The 16365-nt window shown below is 51.4% G+C and overlaps 7 protein-coding genes and 1 pseudogene across 7 annotated transcripts, besides 4 other annotated features; 1 reads left to right on the forward strand and 7 right to left on the reverse strand.

Moving 5' to 3' along the window:
- Positions 1 to 10243: a sequence feature (heterozygous, non-Esmeraldo-like haplotype).
- Positions 146 to 3235, reverse strand: Tc00.1047053509215.10 (DNA polymerase delta catalytic subunit, putative; the record flags this gene model as incomplete). Its single annotated transcript, XM_803474.1, has 1 exon — positions 146 to 3235. The coding sequence occupies one exon, from the start codon at positions 3233 to 3235 to the stop codon at positions 146 to 148; it is 3090 nt and encodes a 1029-aa protein (XP_808567.1).
- Positions 3396 to 3448: a microsatellite.
- Tc00.1047053509215.13 (hypothetical protein, conserved) lies at positions 3458 to 3856 on the reverse strand (the record flags this gene model as incomplete). The annotated part of the gene is made up of 1 exon (XM_803478.1): positions 3458 to 3856. One exon carries the CDS (start codon positions 3854 to 3856, stop codon positions 3458 to 3460), a length of 399 nt encoding a protein of 132 aa, XP_808571.1.
- On the reverse strand, positions 3934 to 5301 carry Tc00.1047053509215.16 (N-acetylglucosaminyl-phosphatidylinositol biosynthetic protein, putative; the record flags this gene model as incomplete). The annotated part of the gene is made up of 1 exon (XM_803479.1): positions 3934 to 5301. The coding sequence occupies one exon, from the start codon at positions 5299 to 5301 to the stop codon at positions 3934 to 3936; it is 1368 nt and encodes a 455-aa protein (XP_808572.1).
- Tc00.1047053509215.19 (hypothetical protein, conserved) lies at positions 6952 to 7566 on the reverse strand (the record flags this gene model as incomplete). The annotated part of the gene is made up of 1 exon (XM_803480.1): positions 6952 to 7566. The coding sequence occupies one exon, from the start codon at positions 7564 to 7566 to the stop codon at positions 6952 to 6954; it is 615 nt and encodes a 204-aa protein (XP_808573.1).
- On the reverse strand, positions 7703 to 8515 carry Tc00.1047053509215.20 (hypothetical protein, conserved; the record flags this gene model as incomplete). The annotated part of the gene is made up of 1 exon (XM_803475.1): positions 7703 to 8515. The coding sequence occupies one exon, from the start codon at positions 8513 to 8515 to the stop codon at positions 7703 to 7705; it is 813 nt and encodes a 270-aa protein (XP_808568.1).
- Positions 8626 to 8994, reverse strand: Tc00.1047053509215.30 (hypothetical protein, conserved; the record flags this gene model as incomplete). Its single annotated transcript, XM_803476.1, has 1 exon — positions 8626 to 8994. The coding sequence occupies one exon, from the start codon at positions 8992 to 8994 to the stop codon at positions 8626 to 8628; it is 369 nt and encodes a 122-aa protein (XP_808569.1).
- On the reverse strand, positions 9196 to 9828 carry Tc00.1047053509215.40 (cyclophilin, putative; the record flags this gene model as incomplete). Its single annotated transcript, XM_803477.1, has 1 exon — positions 9196 to 9828. One exon carries the CDS (start codon positions 9826 to 9828, stop codon positions 9196 to 9198), a length of 633 nt encoding a protein of 210 aa, XP_808570.1.
- Positions 10244 to 10285: a sequence feature (haploid, non-Esmeraldo-like haplotype).
- Positions 10286 to 16365: a sequence feature (areas not merged during assembly with more than two copies in the genome that could not be assigned to a particular haplotype).
- On the forward strand, positions 15388 to 15924 carry Tc00.1047053509215.45 (annotated as a pseudogene).

Raw genomic sequence — 16365 nt, forward strand, 5'->3', positions numbered from 1 at the left:
TTGTTTCCCCTTATCCTCCCCTCCCCTGTGGGTAGGAAGGCGCTGGTTTCTTTTCTTTTCAACTTGCACCAAAGCCCCTCCTCTTCTTTCTTATTTGATGGTTGGGTCCCTCTATTCCCATTAGTAAAGAGTCCCTTCATTAACATTACCAGTCATCCACGACTCCGAAACGATCCAACAGCGTTTGCTGCTCCTTGACATCCTTTTGTACCTTCTTTCTCATGTAGAACACAGGGCAATCTTTGCTTGTGCATATAACCTCCTGATTCAGTGATCCCTGACACTGCTGGCATTGAGTCCAAACCTGAGAATAGATCGCCTCGTAGTGGTTTCTTTTCGCCACAATCTTCCCGTAGACGTCGGCTTCTTTGTGCCGGCAATTATCACAAAGGGCTCCCTCTTTTATTATGGCCCGACATGAGATGCATTGAAGCTGAATCTTTACAAATTTCATCAAACCCCCCGCATTTTTGCTGGGTGCTGAGACCAAGATATGGCGTGTGTGGTCTCCCTTAATAAGGACGCTAGGGTCATCTAGGACGCCTTCGAACACGCGTAGAAGGGGCGGTGCAAGTTGGTGCTCCAAATAGTACTGGGTGTCGATTGGAATGTTGTTTTCCAGCACATAAATGGGATCTTCGCTCCGCTCGTACGCCTTGGCACCCTTTGCTGCTCGGACAATGACATATGCGACACGATCGCCGATGTTTGGAGCAGAGGCGGGGTCCCGTTTGCGCATTCGTTCAACGAGGGCAACGTGTGCCTGTGCCCCCGCATACTCGTTCTCTGCCTTGGAAAACGTCTTCGTGATGACGAGATGGGAGATGTCAAGACGGTTCAATAGGAGATCGCGGATGGTCCCCTTCACAAATTCCACTGCGCTATCCACCGATCGCTGAATCAGGATTCTATTCAATACTCCTGAAATAACACTGGCCACAAGTGGACAATTATCACGTCGCACAGTCTCTATACCTTTCGCATCTAATTTATCGTACCGCTCTGTGTTTGTCCATAGCAGTCCTGCGTATCGCTTTTTGTTCATCAACAAGTAAGGAAAATATACCTTTTCGAACTCTAGCTTGATTGGATTCAAGAAGTGGCTTGATACTTCCTCCGCCGCCCCTTTGCCAAACGTCATTGCATACTCCAAGCGTTCTTTTTCGGTTCCTTTCTCGTCTGTCAAACACTTAATCATTACGGAGTCCGTATCACCATACACCACCTTCACACCCGGGTAGAGGGACTCCACAAGAAACTTGGTTTGATCAATCATCAACCGGCCATATGCGGTAACAGAAGAACTGACCTCCAAACACGGTAGTTTCCCTACTTGAGCCCCAGTAAACCCATAAACCGAGTTTGCGCTTATCTTAAGGGCCAATTGACGACCGTTCAAAACTTTATATTCAAGAGATTCCATGGGGACATCCTTCATCAACGATTTGGCACGTTTTCGAGCTGCAAGGAGGTCTTGCAACACTTCGGGAAGAATACCAGGAAATAGCTCCTTCTTAACAAAGGTGTCGCCAGTGGGGGTACGGCTCAACATTTCTGCTGGGTATCGCACAATATCGGACGGCCGCACCAACGTTGAGTAGCATAAATTATGGGCAATAATAATAGATGGATAGAGCGACGCAAAGTCAAGGGTGACGATGGGACAGTTGTAAAATCCCTTCAGAGGCTCAATAACGGTGGCACCCTCGTAGCCTCGCTGATCACCGCCGCCTCCAGAATATTCAACCGCCGGAACAAGGAGATCCTTCGCCTTAGCCTTGCGCAGCATCATCGAAAAAACCTTTATCTGCTGCCCACGTTCCAAGAGCCACTCAATCGGAACCCCCGTCACGCGTGCCATCTCAACATTATTTACAACTACCATCAGACGTTCCAAAAGTTTTACGGGTAGAAGAGCATCTTTCAAACAGTACACCGCCAGTCTTCGTCGTGTCTCTTCGCTTCCTTGCTGTAGGTCAGCAATAATGGAGTGATGCACATCTTCCTTTTGTTCACCCAAAAAGTGCTGTGACACCGCATTAAGTGAATATGAACGCAGTTTGTAGTCCCTTTGAATAACGACCATAACATCCAGAATAACCCGTCCCTCCAATGTCAGCTCAGTGTACTCACGGTTGCCCATTTGTTTAGACTGAAACTTTTTCTCCCGCGGAACTGTTCGCTCATTGATTTGACGGCCCCAGTAATGAAAGGCGTCGTTGGTCTTCAACGCCGCGCCGCGATTAAGAAGATACGGGAAATCAAAGTTGCTGATATTATACCCTGTAAAAATATCTGGATCGATCGCCTTGACAAATCGAACCCACTCCAGTAGCATTTCTTCCTCTGTTTCATACGAGCACACCCGTGCCCCAGCAATAGGCCCGCAGCTTTTAAGTGTAAAAATTGTTCGTGTGAGTGGCTCTGCCTCATTGCCATAGTTAATACAGTGATTTGCGATTTGAATAACAGGATCTTCTTCAGGATCTGGAAAGAGGCCCTTCTTGCCCTGGCACTCAATATCAATGGAGAGAATACGAAACGGAGCGATCGACAAATATTGACCGACTGCGTCATGATTTTGCACCGCTTCGTGAGAGCAACACAGCTCAATTTGACAGGTTGATGTACGCTCCGTGGCGGTGCAAAAACTGCCCACAGGAATCGTAAGCCAATTGCAACCACTAATGCCATTATCAACGATAAAACGTAATGGAAAAATAACATTGCTCTCATAGGTGGGAAAGACACGAACACCATCCCACGCCCCTGCGCATGCAACCCCACGATCAGAAAGCAAAGTACGCAGCCTTGGGATATGCTGCGGGAGCTGTACGACAATCTTGAGGTGTTCTGTCAAGCCTTCACCCTGATAGTACATGATGCTCTGTCGCTTGTGCACCTCAATGCGCACTATAGTGTCTGAGGCATGTGTAAGGCTGTCAAGCTGGGCGTTTAGCTCAGCTTTGAGCAACTGCGAATACGCAGGGAGCCATCCTTTTGGGGCCTTGATCCACAGATACGGCTCGTAGTTGTAGCAATGCACCAGAACACTATGCCCCTCTTTTGTAACGCCGTAAAGCCGGACAACCGGATTTTCCGCGTGTCGCACTCTGGAGACCGTCGGGTGAGCACTGCCTTTTGTTTGACAGCAGTCCAGAAGCTGGAAGAGCAGGTCGCGCTGCAAGTATTCCGGTGGCAAATGCGGTCGGTATAGACTCTCCCACTGGCTCATCGAGGGGTTGCGCTTGAAGGTGGTGGGGCAAAAGGAAGTGCAACAAAGAAGCCAAAATCCCACGGCAGCTTTACAAATCAAAAAAAAAAAAGGATGAAGCCCCTCGTCAACGTCATGAGGGCAAAATAAAACAGACACACATGTAAAAAGAAAAGGGAATATAGATATAGATATAGATATAGATAGATAGAAAGATTGACAAATACATATATATGACTGTGCTCATTTTGTTTTGGGACGGCATGCCACACCATAAAGCCGCACAAGCGCACGCCGAATCGCGTCGCGACTCTCTCCGCATGGCGCCACACGCTCAAGAATCGGCCAGGCGTTCTGATCGCGTCGAATCTGTCGCCGGTCAAGACACTCGCTTTCCATCACTTTTACCGCTAGTTGCCAGTTTCCACTGAGCGCTAGTCGCTGGACAATAAAAGGCAATGTGTTCTTGTCCACCACGCGCGTGCGAATTCCCTCCGCAATGGCGCCTTGCAACTTTGCGTCACTACCTTGCACTGACTGCAGCCGTTCGCATAGCAGGCCTATTTCTCGGACGGGAAGTCGCTTCATCCCCTGTGCAGAAAAAAACGAAAAAGAAATGGAGGAAATCCACCCAGTATTCATTTAATCCGCAGACCGGCACACCTTAAAAAGCAAACAAATGAAAATTAAAAAGGGCCCCGCCACCTTCCCCAACTCTTTCAAACACCCTTCTCAAGAGCATTAAGCTTCTCGCGATTTCTGGAATACAACTCAAGTGGGAAGTCAGGAGCTACGTCGATCATATCCTCAGGAAACCAGTAGTCCAAAAATCTACGCAGAATCCAATCGGTAACACAAAGAAGCCAACATATAACTCCATACAACAAGCCCACCGACGCGTAGTTCATCAAACGTTCATACATTGATGGTGTTGTTGTGTTAAAAATCCTATCGTATACTCGCTCCGTGCGTTCTGCTACCCAATCCCAACTGTAAAACCGTCTAACACTCTCGTGAATTTCCCATGGAGACAAATAGGGAACGCGAACAATAGCTTCTTCTAGCGCTGCCGTGATTGAAGCTGGATCAGGTTCCGCTAGCAGCAGCATGTTTGGCGGCAGTACCTCAGGGACACCCCCCACACGTGTTGATACACCCAGCATTCCGCATGACGCTGCCTCAATTAACGCGATGCAGAAAGCCTCTGTCAAGCTGCAATTCAAAAAAATCTGTCCTTGGTTTAGCACGCTCCGCACCTCAGAGTGCGCAAGCGATCCCAGCATTTTCACGCGGTCCATCAAGTTGTGACGCTCTATCATCTGCTGAATCTGTGATTTACGAGGGCCATCGCCGCCGATAATCCACTTGATTTCGGGATGCCTTTTGCATATCTCAGGAATAACATCAACAAAAAGATCTGAGCCTTTACGGTACACAAGACGAGCGATGACCACAATCGTTAATCCCTCCTTGTCGACCTTTGAGGCCCATGACTTGTATTTCATATCCTCTGGAGGAGCAAAGACCGAGGTATCTGTCGCATTAGGGATCACGCTGACCCGCTCCGGTTCTATTCTCGCTCGAAGAACGGTGTTCTCCTTCGAAGTATTGCTCACACATATTACCTGATCGACGTTGCGTAGGCTCCATTCCAATACTTTGTTAATATGAATTGAGGCAGCATCAGCAAAGCCAAAAAGTGAATGATCCGTAAAACACGTCTTCAAGCCCAACGTGCCAGCATGAAAAAGGGCCTCGTGACACAAATTTGATGTCGTTTGATGACCGTGAACGACAGTAATCCGTTCGCGAATAAATACTGACCTCAACAGCGGAAAGCTCAAAAACCACGTCGGGAGAGTCACTGATCCGGGCGGGAGCTTCACCGCCAACAAAGGCAAGTAATACACCTTCATACCATTGGTAAAATAGCGTACACCGCATCTGTCGCCGTATGCCCTGGTTATCACAACCACCTTGTGTCCTCTTCGCATCAGGCACTGGGCAACATTGTAGATGTGCACTTCCACCCCGCCAAACCCCGGGAAAAAAAAATCCGACACCAGTGCCACGCGGTGTCTTCCCATTGCTTCCTTTACCTTTGCCAACTACACACAAGCAATTCCAAGGAAAGAATAGCGTAGCGCCGTCCAAATTAACAGCCAACTCCTCGCAAGCCCAAAAGACATTGAGAGTCTAGTTAAGGGAAGAATAAAGTGGTGGAACAAAGGCAAAAACAGTAACTATGAACTATTATTCTCCAGCAACGGCAATCCTTCACGCACCTTTACTCTTCTTCAAATGCGGCGCCGAAATACCGTGCACTCAGTAATATATGGCAAATTACATAAATAAGGGAAAATGCCATTTTCACCCCACAAGAAAAAAAGATACATTTACCTAATAGAAAAAACCTTGAATCCCCGTAAGTTACGGAGTTCAAATACATATGGACTACGCGCAGAACGCACAGGGACACCACGGCGCAGCGCCGGGGTGAATACAAAAAGAAATTTGAATTCCTCATAAAAACATAAAAGTTAATGCTAAAGGACAGCGCTTCTCGGAGGACAGCAGGTGGAGCAATAAAGATCGGCTTGTGTTTTTAAAGAGCAAGAGGAAAAATTGCCAGTAGCTGAAAAGACACCAGTCCAACCGCAGTTACAAGTTTAAAATATTTGATTGCGACCGTATCGCTCGTACTAACAGTGAAATACAGATCAAATTCTCTGTAGATGACACTCACCTTTGTCACCTTTAATTTTTAATCACCCTACCACAAAAAGAAAGATAAACCAAAAAAAAAAAGCATCAGAACCTCCTTGCACCTTGTGACTTACCAGGCTATGTGTCTGCTTGAGTAAGACTCGCGGTGCAAAAAATAACTATACAAATAGCTGGCAAGGGAAAGAAAAAAAGTAAAAGAGCAAATAAAGCTGTAGGCGATGGATACATGCAACCCGGCTGCACGACCCATTTTCCCGCGGCAACAGGCGGTGGGCCTTGCGCGTAGCAGCTCTAGAAAAACAGGGAGCACAACACTGCGCAGTGATCCTCTTGACTCATGGGCCCAAACCTTTTCAGAAATGGGGAAACATCCATCTTAGTTAACAGCAGCGGCAGCCTAGCCGTCACCGTCCAAAAGACGCTGCAACACAATTTTCATAACCCTTTGTCAACCTTTCCTTTGCACCTCAATCCATAACCCCTGTACGGTTTATCCTCTTGGACATAATTGCCGTGTATTCCCTTCGCATCAATGACTGAGCAAGATTGTAAATTTGAAAATCGTTTCTCTACATTTTGGAAAGGTTTTAATTTTAAAAAATGGCGCAATTTAATTCCTAATTTTGAGCTTATCTGTTCCACCAAAAAAAAACTCAGCTTATTTACTCCTAATTATCTAGACTTTCAGGTGACTTTGTGGTGGTTGCTATTTCTGTTAATGGTGCTTCAAGCCTTGCCCCGTTGGCCTTTTCCTGACTAATTTTTTTCATTCAAGTTTTCTCCGTGCTTTCTATGCATAGACAACATGGCGACAACGTAAAAAAGTAGTTTGATAAATTCAATGGATCCAAGGGTCAGGATTACTTTTCTTCATCAAGACGAGGCTCAGTATAATCCATTCGCTGAAGAAGTCATTATATAATATATATGCAAGGCGAGATGCCAACTGTCTTCCCAAATCTTGAAGAAATAATGGTATGCAATATTAGTAGAATCACGCCGCTCCGGTTTTAGATTTGCTTTTCCTTTTCCTTCGCTAGTAGCAAGTCGTTGTAATCACAGTAGTGAACGTCGTTTTTATACTCCGGATGAAGATGTGCAATAGTTCTCCGCATGTGCTCCGCTGCCTCAACTGTGGGATAACACAGAAAGCATCGCCCACCATTTACCGCATCAACAAAACAATCAAGAAAACCTTTTTGACTGGCAACGGACGCCAAAATTTCCTGACGAATTGTAGTTGGAATACCCAATAAATACAACACCAGACAGCCTTTGGGGGGGGATATCTCAGTATCCTGCGCATTGGAACAATTTGACTGTATGTAGTTTTTTTGTTTCAAAAGCGCAACGGCCTCTTCGTGAATCCACGCAACTTTCTTGATTGGACTCTCCTGGGAAGAAATTAGAGCCCTCAAAGAACAGTAGCACAACTCTCTACTTGCTAAGTCACGGTGCTGTACAACACTCACGTAGTCTAAATTTTCCTTGAGATGATATGACAACATATCGTCAAGAATACCGTAACATTCCACAATTCCGCGTAATTGTTGCGGTGTGAGTGTTTTCAAATGGTGGATTAACAAACTATGGGAGGGTGCCAGTGACCTTTCTAAGGAGAACATTTTCTTCTAACTTTAATAACAATAATAGTATAAAAAAAACAGAAAACATGGCACAATTAAAAGAGAAAAAAAAAAGAAACTCCAGTGATTTAAAATATTCAAATATTATGTTTTTAATAAGCCTGTTTCTATAAAACTAACCACTAGAAAAATATAAAAAGGCTGACGACCTTTCAGAAGAAACAGATTGCCAGTCTAGCCTAAACATGGCAAGACTATCAACGCCAAATCCAACAAAAAGTGTCGCAGAGCTACTTACTCGCATAGCCAGTTCGGCAAACCCAAAAAGTTCTGCTGTCCCTGCGCGCCCCTCAACTTGATGTTGCAGCATCTCACCATCAACAAGAGCCGAGCCAGTGGTATTCGATGTTTTAAGCTCTATATATGATTGTAGGCTATCAAAGCGAAGTGCAATGGTACAATTGGCTTCCTGTGAGGTTGCAATAAACCTTACAATGTGGCAAAATGATTGAATGTCATGGATACGGTGAAGAAGTGTTATCTCGTGCTCTATGTTCAAAATCGGTCCAAGATCATGAAGAGCGCCAATTCTCGCCCAACGTTCGCATTCGTTTTCATATATAAAAACACTAGTAAGATCATGGCCTAATTCTAACGTTAGAGAATCACACCCTTCAAAAAGCCGTAGTGTCCGAAGCAACAAAGGACCATCGACCGCCCACGAAAAATCCTTTTTAACGCCAGTGATATTATCAGTTGCTGCTCCAGGCATCCCATCATTATCGAAAACCTCGATGACTATCTCCGAAAAACTGTATTCAGGAATATTAGTCCCTGACAGGCGCATTTCAGAAGAACCTGTTCGATTCGAAAAAATAATCTTTATAGTGCTACTCTGAATACAGAGGTACCTTAAACAACAACTGAGAGTCTTCATTGACGGGAAGGTGAAGGAAACTACTGAGGACCTCCCCATTGTGCTCTTCATAACGCTTCCTAGGAAGTAAAATATAAAGGTCTTACACAAAATTAAAACAATATTTCACATTAAATTCGTAATAATCATACATTAATTCGTCGGTCAATTTTCACTTTGTATTATATCGCCGATCTCAACTCAAATCCTTTCAACAGCTTGGAAAGTGCTTGATCTGGACCTTCAAGTTCCGCCAGAAAAGCTACTTTTGCCTTCAACTCCTCACGCCCATTCTTAATTTCTTTTTCCCCAGTAGATATTTTCCAAGAGAGGTAGGTAACTGTGCCCTTATGCCCTAAATTAGACTTCACAAATACTCTACCACTACACAATAGCCACACATCGTCTGACGCGTTATAATTTCTGAGAACACGTTTCGCCTCTCTGTATTGATGCTGACGTCGGTCAAGATCAATAAGGTACTGCTTGGCCTCGGCGAGTTCTTCCACGGTATGCTCAAGAATTGCACCGCGCGTTGCATCACAATTCATAGCTAAAAAATCAGACTTGTGAAGCAAAATCCATTAGTTGAAGAAAAGGCTCAATAAAACGGTTTTATCCCAATTGAATTTTCGCGGGAAAAAAAGAGAAAATACAAAGTTTTACTCAAAAACTCAACAGGATTCCCAAACAAAAATATCCCTTACCACCATAGTAAAAAATTAAAATTGATTGTAATAAAAACAAAATGTTCAGTTGTTTTTGACTTCACCACAGTCCGTTATAAGAATTGGTTGACGGGTGGCCCCTGAGCGGCTACCGTTGGCTTCGACTTTTTCAATTACTTCGTACCCTTTGGTAATCTGGCCAAAGACCACATGTTTTCCATCCAACCACTCCGTCGCTGCTGTGCAAATAAAAAACTGAGAACCGTTGGTATTAGGCCCAGCATTTGCCATAGAAAGCGTACCAGGACCAAAGTGTTTCCCAGCTCTGCCAGCAAAAGACTCGTCAGGAAACTTCATTCCATAGATTGACTCACCCCCTGTGCCATTTCCATTCGTAAAATCCCCTCCCTGACACATAAACTGAGGAATAACGCGGTGAAACTTGCTCCCCTTATAACACAGCGCTTTTCCAGAACGCCCAACGCCCTTCTCACCAGTACATAACGCCCGAAAGTTTTCCGCAGTTTTTGGGACAACATCCTTAAATAGCTCCATTTCAACCCGCCCTGCAGGTTGAGCACCAATGGAAATTTCAAAAAAAACAAGTGGATTCTTTGGATTTATTGGATAAAAAGGCAGCTTTCTTTGCGCCCAAAACCATGTACGAGAAAACATAATTATTAAGCTTAAAATAATACTCACTAAAGGCAGAAGCATCCAAAAGTCGGAAAAAAGAAATAATAAAAAATAAAGAGCAGCAATACACAGTAACTGTTAGAAAAATAATAACAGAAAATCCCAAACGCAAAACAAGAGTCCTCGGCGTCACCCCCAATCCGTCCGCTTCCCCAAACCCAATCCGCAAAAACAAATTGGAAGAATGAAAATGACAGAAAGTCTAGAAATAATCAAATATTTGCAAGCCTCTGGTAATGAAAATAACATGCGCAAAAAGAACCAAAGGAGAAAAAAGCAAGGCAACCTCAAAACGTTGCGCACGTTTGTTCCAATAAACCCGACGGCTCGGCAACGCGCGCCGTCAGCGGCGCCACCCGTACCGTGTCGCCACCTCGCGGGGATGCGGAAAAGAAACCCCGTTACTGTCCACGGAAGTCGCGGCGAAGCGGCCGCCGCCGAGCATGACGTCACAAGGCGGGAATGCATTTTATTTGGCGATGGGTGTGAAGAAGATGTCCCCACCCTGAAGCCACTGGTTCCAGCCCGCCAGGGTTCCAGCACCATGGAACTGCTTGCGACTGTCGTGGCGGCGGTGTGTCCATTCTCGTCCGTGAGGGGCCACAGGCGGTGGCAGGACCGGCCCCTGTTGCCCGCATCGAGCCGGCGCAAGCGACCAACAGACCAGCGGCGGGAAGTAACATGATGGCGTCATCAGCATGTCTTCCCCCCCCTTCTGCCAAGAGTATGACGGTGGAAGACTTGGATATGCAGCTCTGCATGGGCGGGACGCAACTAATAGGGCAAAGACACCGACGCACACAGCGAGGCTTGGGAACGCAACATCCCATCAGACTCCCGTGGCGATACCATTGCGCGGCGGTGCATTGAGAATGCACTCCAGGCCGCCAACAGCGGAGAGTGCACGAGGTTCACCGAGCGACAGGGCAGCACAGCATCCGACACCGCCCTTTCGAAGGATTGTGTCGTCACCCATTGGCCGAACAGCTCTCACTGGGCAGCGATCACTGCATCATTCTCCTTGATGTTCCGATCGGGGACGACGACACACCCACCGTGGTGCTGGGGCCTAACCGGAAATTATCAGCATGGAAGAAGGCGGATAGGAATAAGCCCAGCGAAGTGTTCAGCCAGCTCTGCAGAATCCCACGAGAATTAACCAAAATGTGCAGCACGGAGAGGAGCGTTGTACTAGGAACGCAGAGAGCCACCAGGGCAACGGTCCCGGCATGGAATCACCAGCCGTCCCCATTCTGGACTCCATGGCTGAAGGAATTGGGCCGCGCCGTTGCCGCCGCACCCCACGCAGAAGGCGGTCAGCGGCTGGACCTCCGTCGCAGGGAGGCGCTGCGCGAAGCATCCGAAAGCCGCTGGCACACACTCCGCTCCGAGCTCGAGGGCACGGACGGCAACAGGCAGCAGGTAGTACGCCCGTGTTTACGCCCCTCATTCCTTGAGCACGCCAGCCGGGAAATCCGATGGCCCAATGCTCAGCAGACACCTGAAGGTCAGCCACCTCATGAAGCTGTAGGCGGCGAAAGCAACGCGGCACCCAAAGCCCCACCCTCCGCCACCGATCCCGACGAATGCGATGGACCTCACCCAATAAATATGGCAGAGCCCGGCCACAAACTGCGGCTGTTGCTCTTGGGACCGGCGCCTGGTCCCGACGGAATAGATGGAGAGGCACTGCGCCATCTAGGCCGTGTGGCGAGGCGTGCCTTCCCCTGGCTGTTCAATATCCGCCTACGTGCAGGGGCCGTCCCGCGGAATTGGCGACGCGGGCTGTGCTACTCCTGCCCAATCCGGAGAGAACGGCATCCAACCGCGACTCCCACCGACCTGTAACGCTGAGCGGCTGCCTCAGCAAGCTCATGGAACGCACCCCCGCCGCACGCATCCGGGACGTCATCGAGTCCCAGTTAGCTCTGCAGCCATCTGGCTTCTTGCCGGGCAATTCCACCCCCGACCAATTGCTGCACCTCAGGGCTGCCATGCATCGCAATGCTCCACAACACCGCACGGCGGCTTACTTTGTGGACCGCGCCGATGCCTTTGGCACGGTGGGCCCTGACGCGGTAATCTTGGAAGTGCGGCGACTGTATATTTCCAATCGCATCGCACGCTGGTCAGAAGCGTGCCTTAATAGCACAAGCGCTGTGGTTTGCATCGACAAACTCACACCCTCCTCCAGGACCCTCACACGAGGCGCACCGCAGGGAACAGTGTTGGCACCCATCATGTTCGTCGTCGTCATGCAGTCTCGTTGTTCGTGCCCTTCGAACGTGCCCTACTTTGCCGGGGGTTCATTGCTGATGACCGCACTCTCGCCGCACAGCAGAGCGAGAGGGATGCGACCAACTCGGCCTCAAAAGAAGGCCTGAGTGCCGTGGCGGAGTGGACCAGAGAATACTTCGTGGCGGCGAATGCCGGAAAGACTAGTTACACTCTCCTTGGCAGCGGCAACACGGTCCCACTGCGCCTCGCTTATGAGGACGCCCCGGCCGCTATGGAACACATGCCGACTCTTCTGGGCATCAGGTTCCAGCATCCTCGTGGAATGGGCACACGTGGCGAATCGCCATGAGGAATTGGAGCGGCGCCCACTCCAACTGGCAACGATTTTGTCTTTTGCATGGGAACTAGGAGAGACACACTGAGGCCGGTGTACATAGCGCTGCTGCGGGCGGAGGCGACGCACGGCGTCAGCGCATAGTGTTGGGATGCCTCCCCGACGTCCCGCTGCACGCCGGATCCCGCAAAGTAGCAGGCGCGCAAAATAGTTGCGTGAATCCGAGAGGCGGTAGAGAGGAGGATGCCGTGTTGGAGGCAAAGCTGCATCCCCTCCCCGATGCGAGGCGCGTGGTGATGCTTTGCGTTTTAGTGCCTCCATCGTCCGCCACCCGCAGCACCCCGCCAGAAAACCTTACGACTTCATCATGGCGCTGCGCCCTGCCCTTCGGACAGAAGCTCGCCGCCCGCCCCTCACAGCGACCACCCCCGCGGACCGCAGCTCGAGTCCGTTTTCGCGCCTCCCGCGGTGGTGCCGCTGCAGATGGCCCCGACGAGGTCCAGCACCAGACTTGTGACCGCTGGCTCGCCCGCCACATCTGACACACAGGCCTTTCGCCACACCCAGAAGAAAACGCCGCGAAGGATGGACAGGCGGCTTCGTGGAACTCGGCGTCAAGTTGGGAGCAGCGGCGATGCTGTACCTGAATGGAACGCCGATCAACATTGCCGGGGGCCGGCGCAGAACGGATACCATGCCGCCGCAGAGCCGAAAGCATCGCCCCACACCTTGGTACAAGAAAGCCGTTGAGCAGCATCCGGCGGACAGGCAGTGCGCCGTGTATTGTGTCAACCTTCACAGGCTCACGCTCTCTCCTGGCTGCGCTCCAGAAACGGGTCCTCTCACGGCATCTGTCCCGATACATCGTCGACACTGGACACTCCTGCTCCGCCCGCCGCGCCGAGTAGCGCGCACACGGACGCAGCTTGTCGTTGGTCACTGCGGCGTGTCCAGGAACGGAGCTTGTGGTGCGAAATCCGAGAAGGCATCCGACCTCACACAGTTCACCGACAGATGGATCACCGGCATGGTCGCACTGTCCGAATATATTATTTGTGCCCGACAGCTCAGGACCGAAGCTTGCTGCTGCAGTGGAGCCGGCGACTGGGACCCACGCGCGCGGACGCCACCCTCACTCGTGCGGTAGAGGCCGCACTGGCCCGCCTCCGCACCGGGGTTCTGCACAAATAAGGATGGCTGCTACGGCCACTGTAGCCCGCCATCCCGAGCACATGCTGTTGGTGCAACTCGGATGCCGCACAGCAGGCACGCAATGAACCTCGCACGGAAACGCCGCCTCCTCCCGCTGAACCCCACCCCGCCACGATCCGACGCCCGGCAGACTGCCCGGTGTGCGGCAAGCGCCGCGGTTGCCGCGCCAGCGTCGTGACGCACATGGCCAACGTCCGTGGCATTACGCGCTCCCAGGCGCTGTGGAAAGTCAATTTCTCCTGGTGAGCCGGAGCCGCCGGAAATTCCACCGGAACCACCGCCCGCCACTTGAGCGAGGACGAGAGCGAGGGACGGCACGCCGATCGCACCCCCGCGACGGAATGCAGAGCCCAGGCCGAGGCCATTCGCTGCTCGGCGCCGTACGACCAACGAGCCGGGCTCAGAGTTGCTCTCCGGCACTTCCACATGCAGCGCAGCACCAGAGCACGAAGGAGGCGTCCCCGTGAATATGACGATCTGACTGCATCCACCCGTTCCGGCGCACGCCCTGTGGATTTGTTGCCCGAGCGAAAGCTGGAACAACATCCCATTCACGCGCACACGCACGCTCCAGAACAGAGCCGGAGCCGGCACCAGGGACCACAGCACTCCGTGGATGCCCTTACTGCGACAGGCGGGCGGGCAATGCCGGGCCCGGCCAGCCACGCCCGGCACAATCTCTCCGACGGCGAGAGTGTCACGATGCCAAAAATAGAGTCACAATGCACGCACGCCGCCAAGTTTGAAACACAGCGGGAAGAAGGCCAAGCCCGCACAGCAACTTTGCCTCCGAGAAAGACTCCCTCCTCCGCGCAGGAGGTGAATGCCGGCGGGGGACAGCGCACCGTGCGCCCAAAGTAGCACACACATCCATTCATCGACGTCGCATTGTTGCCGATTCCGCGACGGCAGAGTGTCGGGCCGCCGAGAAAGTGCACCTTGCCCGGCGGCGGCGCCACGATGGGATCACCACCGCTCGGATTTTGCCGTCCAGCATGCGGCTTTTGGCGCTGCGGCAATGGCGGACTGACGCGCCACCGCACGGCATGCCACGGACGTCGACCAGACGTCGTGCAAACCGGCCAACGTGAGCTGTGCGAGGAGAGAAGTCCGCGCCTACTCCGCCGCCCGGCTCGGCAGGCGCCCGGACAGAAACGTGGAGTGGACACTGGAGAAGTGAGGAACCCGTGCTTCACCAGGGAGTCGGCGCGGTTCCCCCTGGATGCAGAAAGGCGCCTGGCCCGTCGCGGCTGCGGCAGGACGCCGATGCTTGTGGCAGGTAGTTCCTCTCCTCTTTTCCTTGTTGTTAGGTGGTGTTGCTGAACTATCTGCCAGTGTACTGATTCTCGGCGAGAACTGATTATCGAGCGAGTGCGCTAGGCCGGGCGGATGCGTCACGGGGTTGTGTTTCACGCCGCCTGCTGCAGCGCCACCGCGGGGACCGGGGCTCTCCTCCACATCTCTACTCAGCAGGGCGGACGTTCACTGCGACGGTGGCTGGAGTGCGGACCATGGGACTTCTTTGAGAAGACACAAGGAATAGCAAAGAAGCGTTGGCTGCGGATCGTCGAGCCACCGCGGCGGCGCGCTGTCGGCTTCTCCGCCGCCCTGACCCCTTCACCCGCACCGTCCCGGATTCGGGTGGGGCGCAGTGGGTTGGCTGACGGGCATTCGTGTACCCGCGTGGCCGTGTTGTTTCGTGTTGTTGCCCGTGCTGTTTGTGTCTGCTGCCTGCTGCCCTCACACACTCTCCGCCCCTTTTCTCTTTTGCCTAGATTCTCACACCAACAGCGACCATGGCGAAAACGAAACTGCTAACAACGAAGCGGAAGCTGAGGCGGGTTACTGTGCCGCTGATTCTCTTCATTACGGTCACGAATTTTCTGTACCTCAGCCTTGTCCCCGCTGACGATGATTGTTCGCCGGCATCCAACAACCCCCGCCACCCGCAAGCCGCCGCAGTGGACGACGCAGCGCTTGCTTACATACCACGCCGTGTTGTGGATACGTGGAGCCGGCGGGAGTATCTGGTTTTGCTGGGCGTCCCCTCCACGGACAACGATGAGAGGCGAACACGACGCAACCTGCAGCGGTCGACGTGCTGGCGGTTCCCCGGAGTGGCGGCGAGGGCGAACGACTTCACCGGTGCGATGCTTGTGCTGTACGTCCTTGGGCGACACCCGTCGCACGGCCACGACTACTCGGCCGCGCTGCTGGAGGAGGCGGCGCAGTGGCACGACGTGGTTGCGCTGCCAATGCATGAGGGTCGTGTTTCGCCAGAGAAAAAAAAAAAAAAAGAAAAAATTGGGCGTTGGTGGTGCAATTGGTACTGAGGCGAATGTTTGTATAAGCCGCAAGACATACATTTGTTTTGACCTTGCGCTCCGCCTGTTTTCGACCGCGAGGTACATTACGAAGGGCGATGACCCTGGCTCAGCCGGCCACCTCAACGTGGTGCCAGGGTCTAGTACTCTTTGCTAGAGAGGAAGCTAAGCGCCTGCTGCCCATCCGCTGCCCGCGGAGAGGCAGGAGGCGCCGCACAAACGGGTCGGAAGGGCACCAGATGGAGCCATTTACATGGCTGCCCGCGGAGCGGTATTTCTATCCGCTGCTGAATTCCATCGGCGCTTATCAGCGCTATACATACCGTTTGCGTGCCGTATGTGACGCGCAACGACAAAAGCTACTGCTAAGCGGAGACATTGAGCAGAACCCAGGCCCCATAGCAGTACTCCAGATGAACGTTTCTTGCATCACGCCGTCAAAACTCGCAA

The sequence above is a fragment of the Trypanosoma cruzi genome, genomic scaffold (genome assembly GCF_000209065.1).
Source record: "Trypanosoma cruzi strain CL Brener 1047053517173 genomic scaffold, whole genome shotgun sequence".
NCBI classification, from domain to species: Eukaryota; Euglenozoa; class Kinetoplastea; order Trypanosomatida; family Trypanosomatidae; genus Trypanosoma; species Trypanosoma cruzi.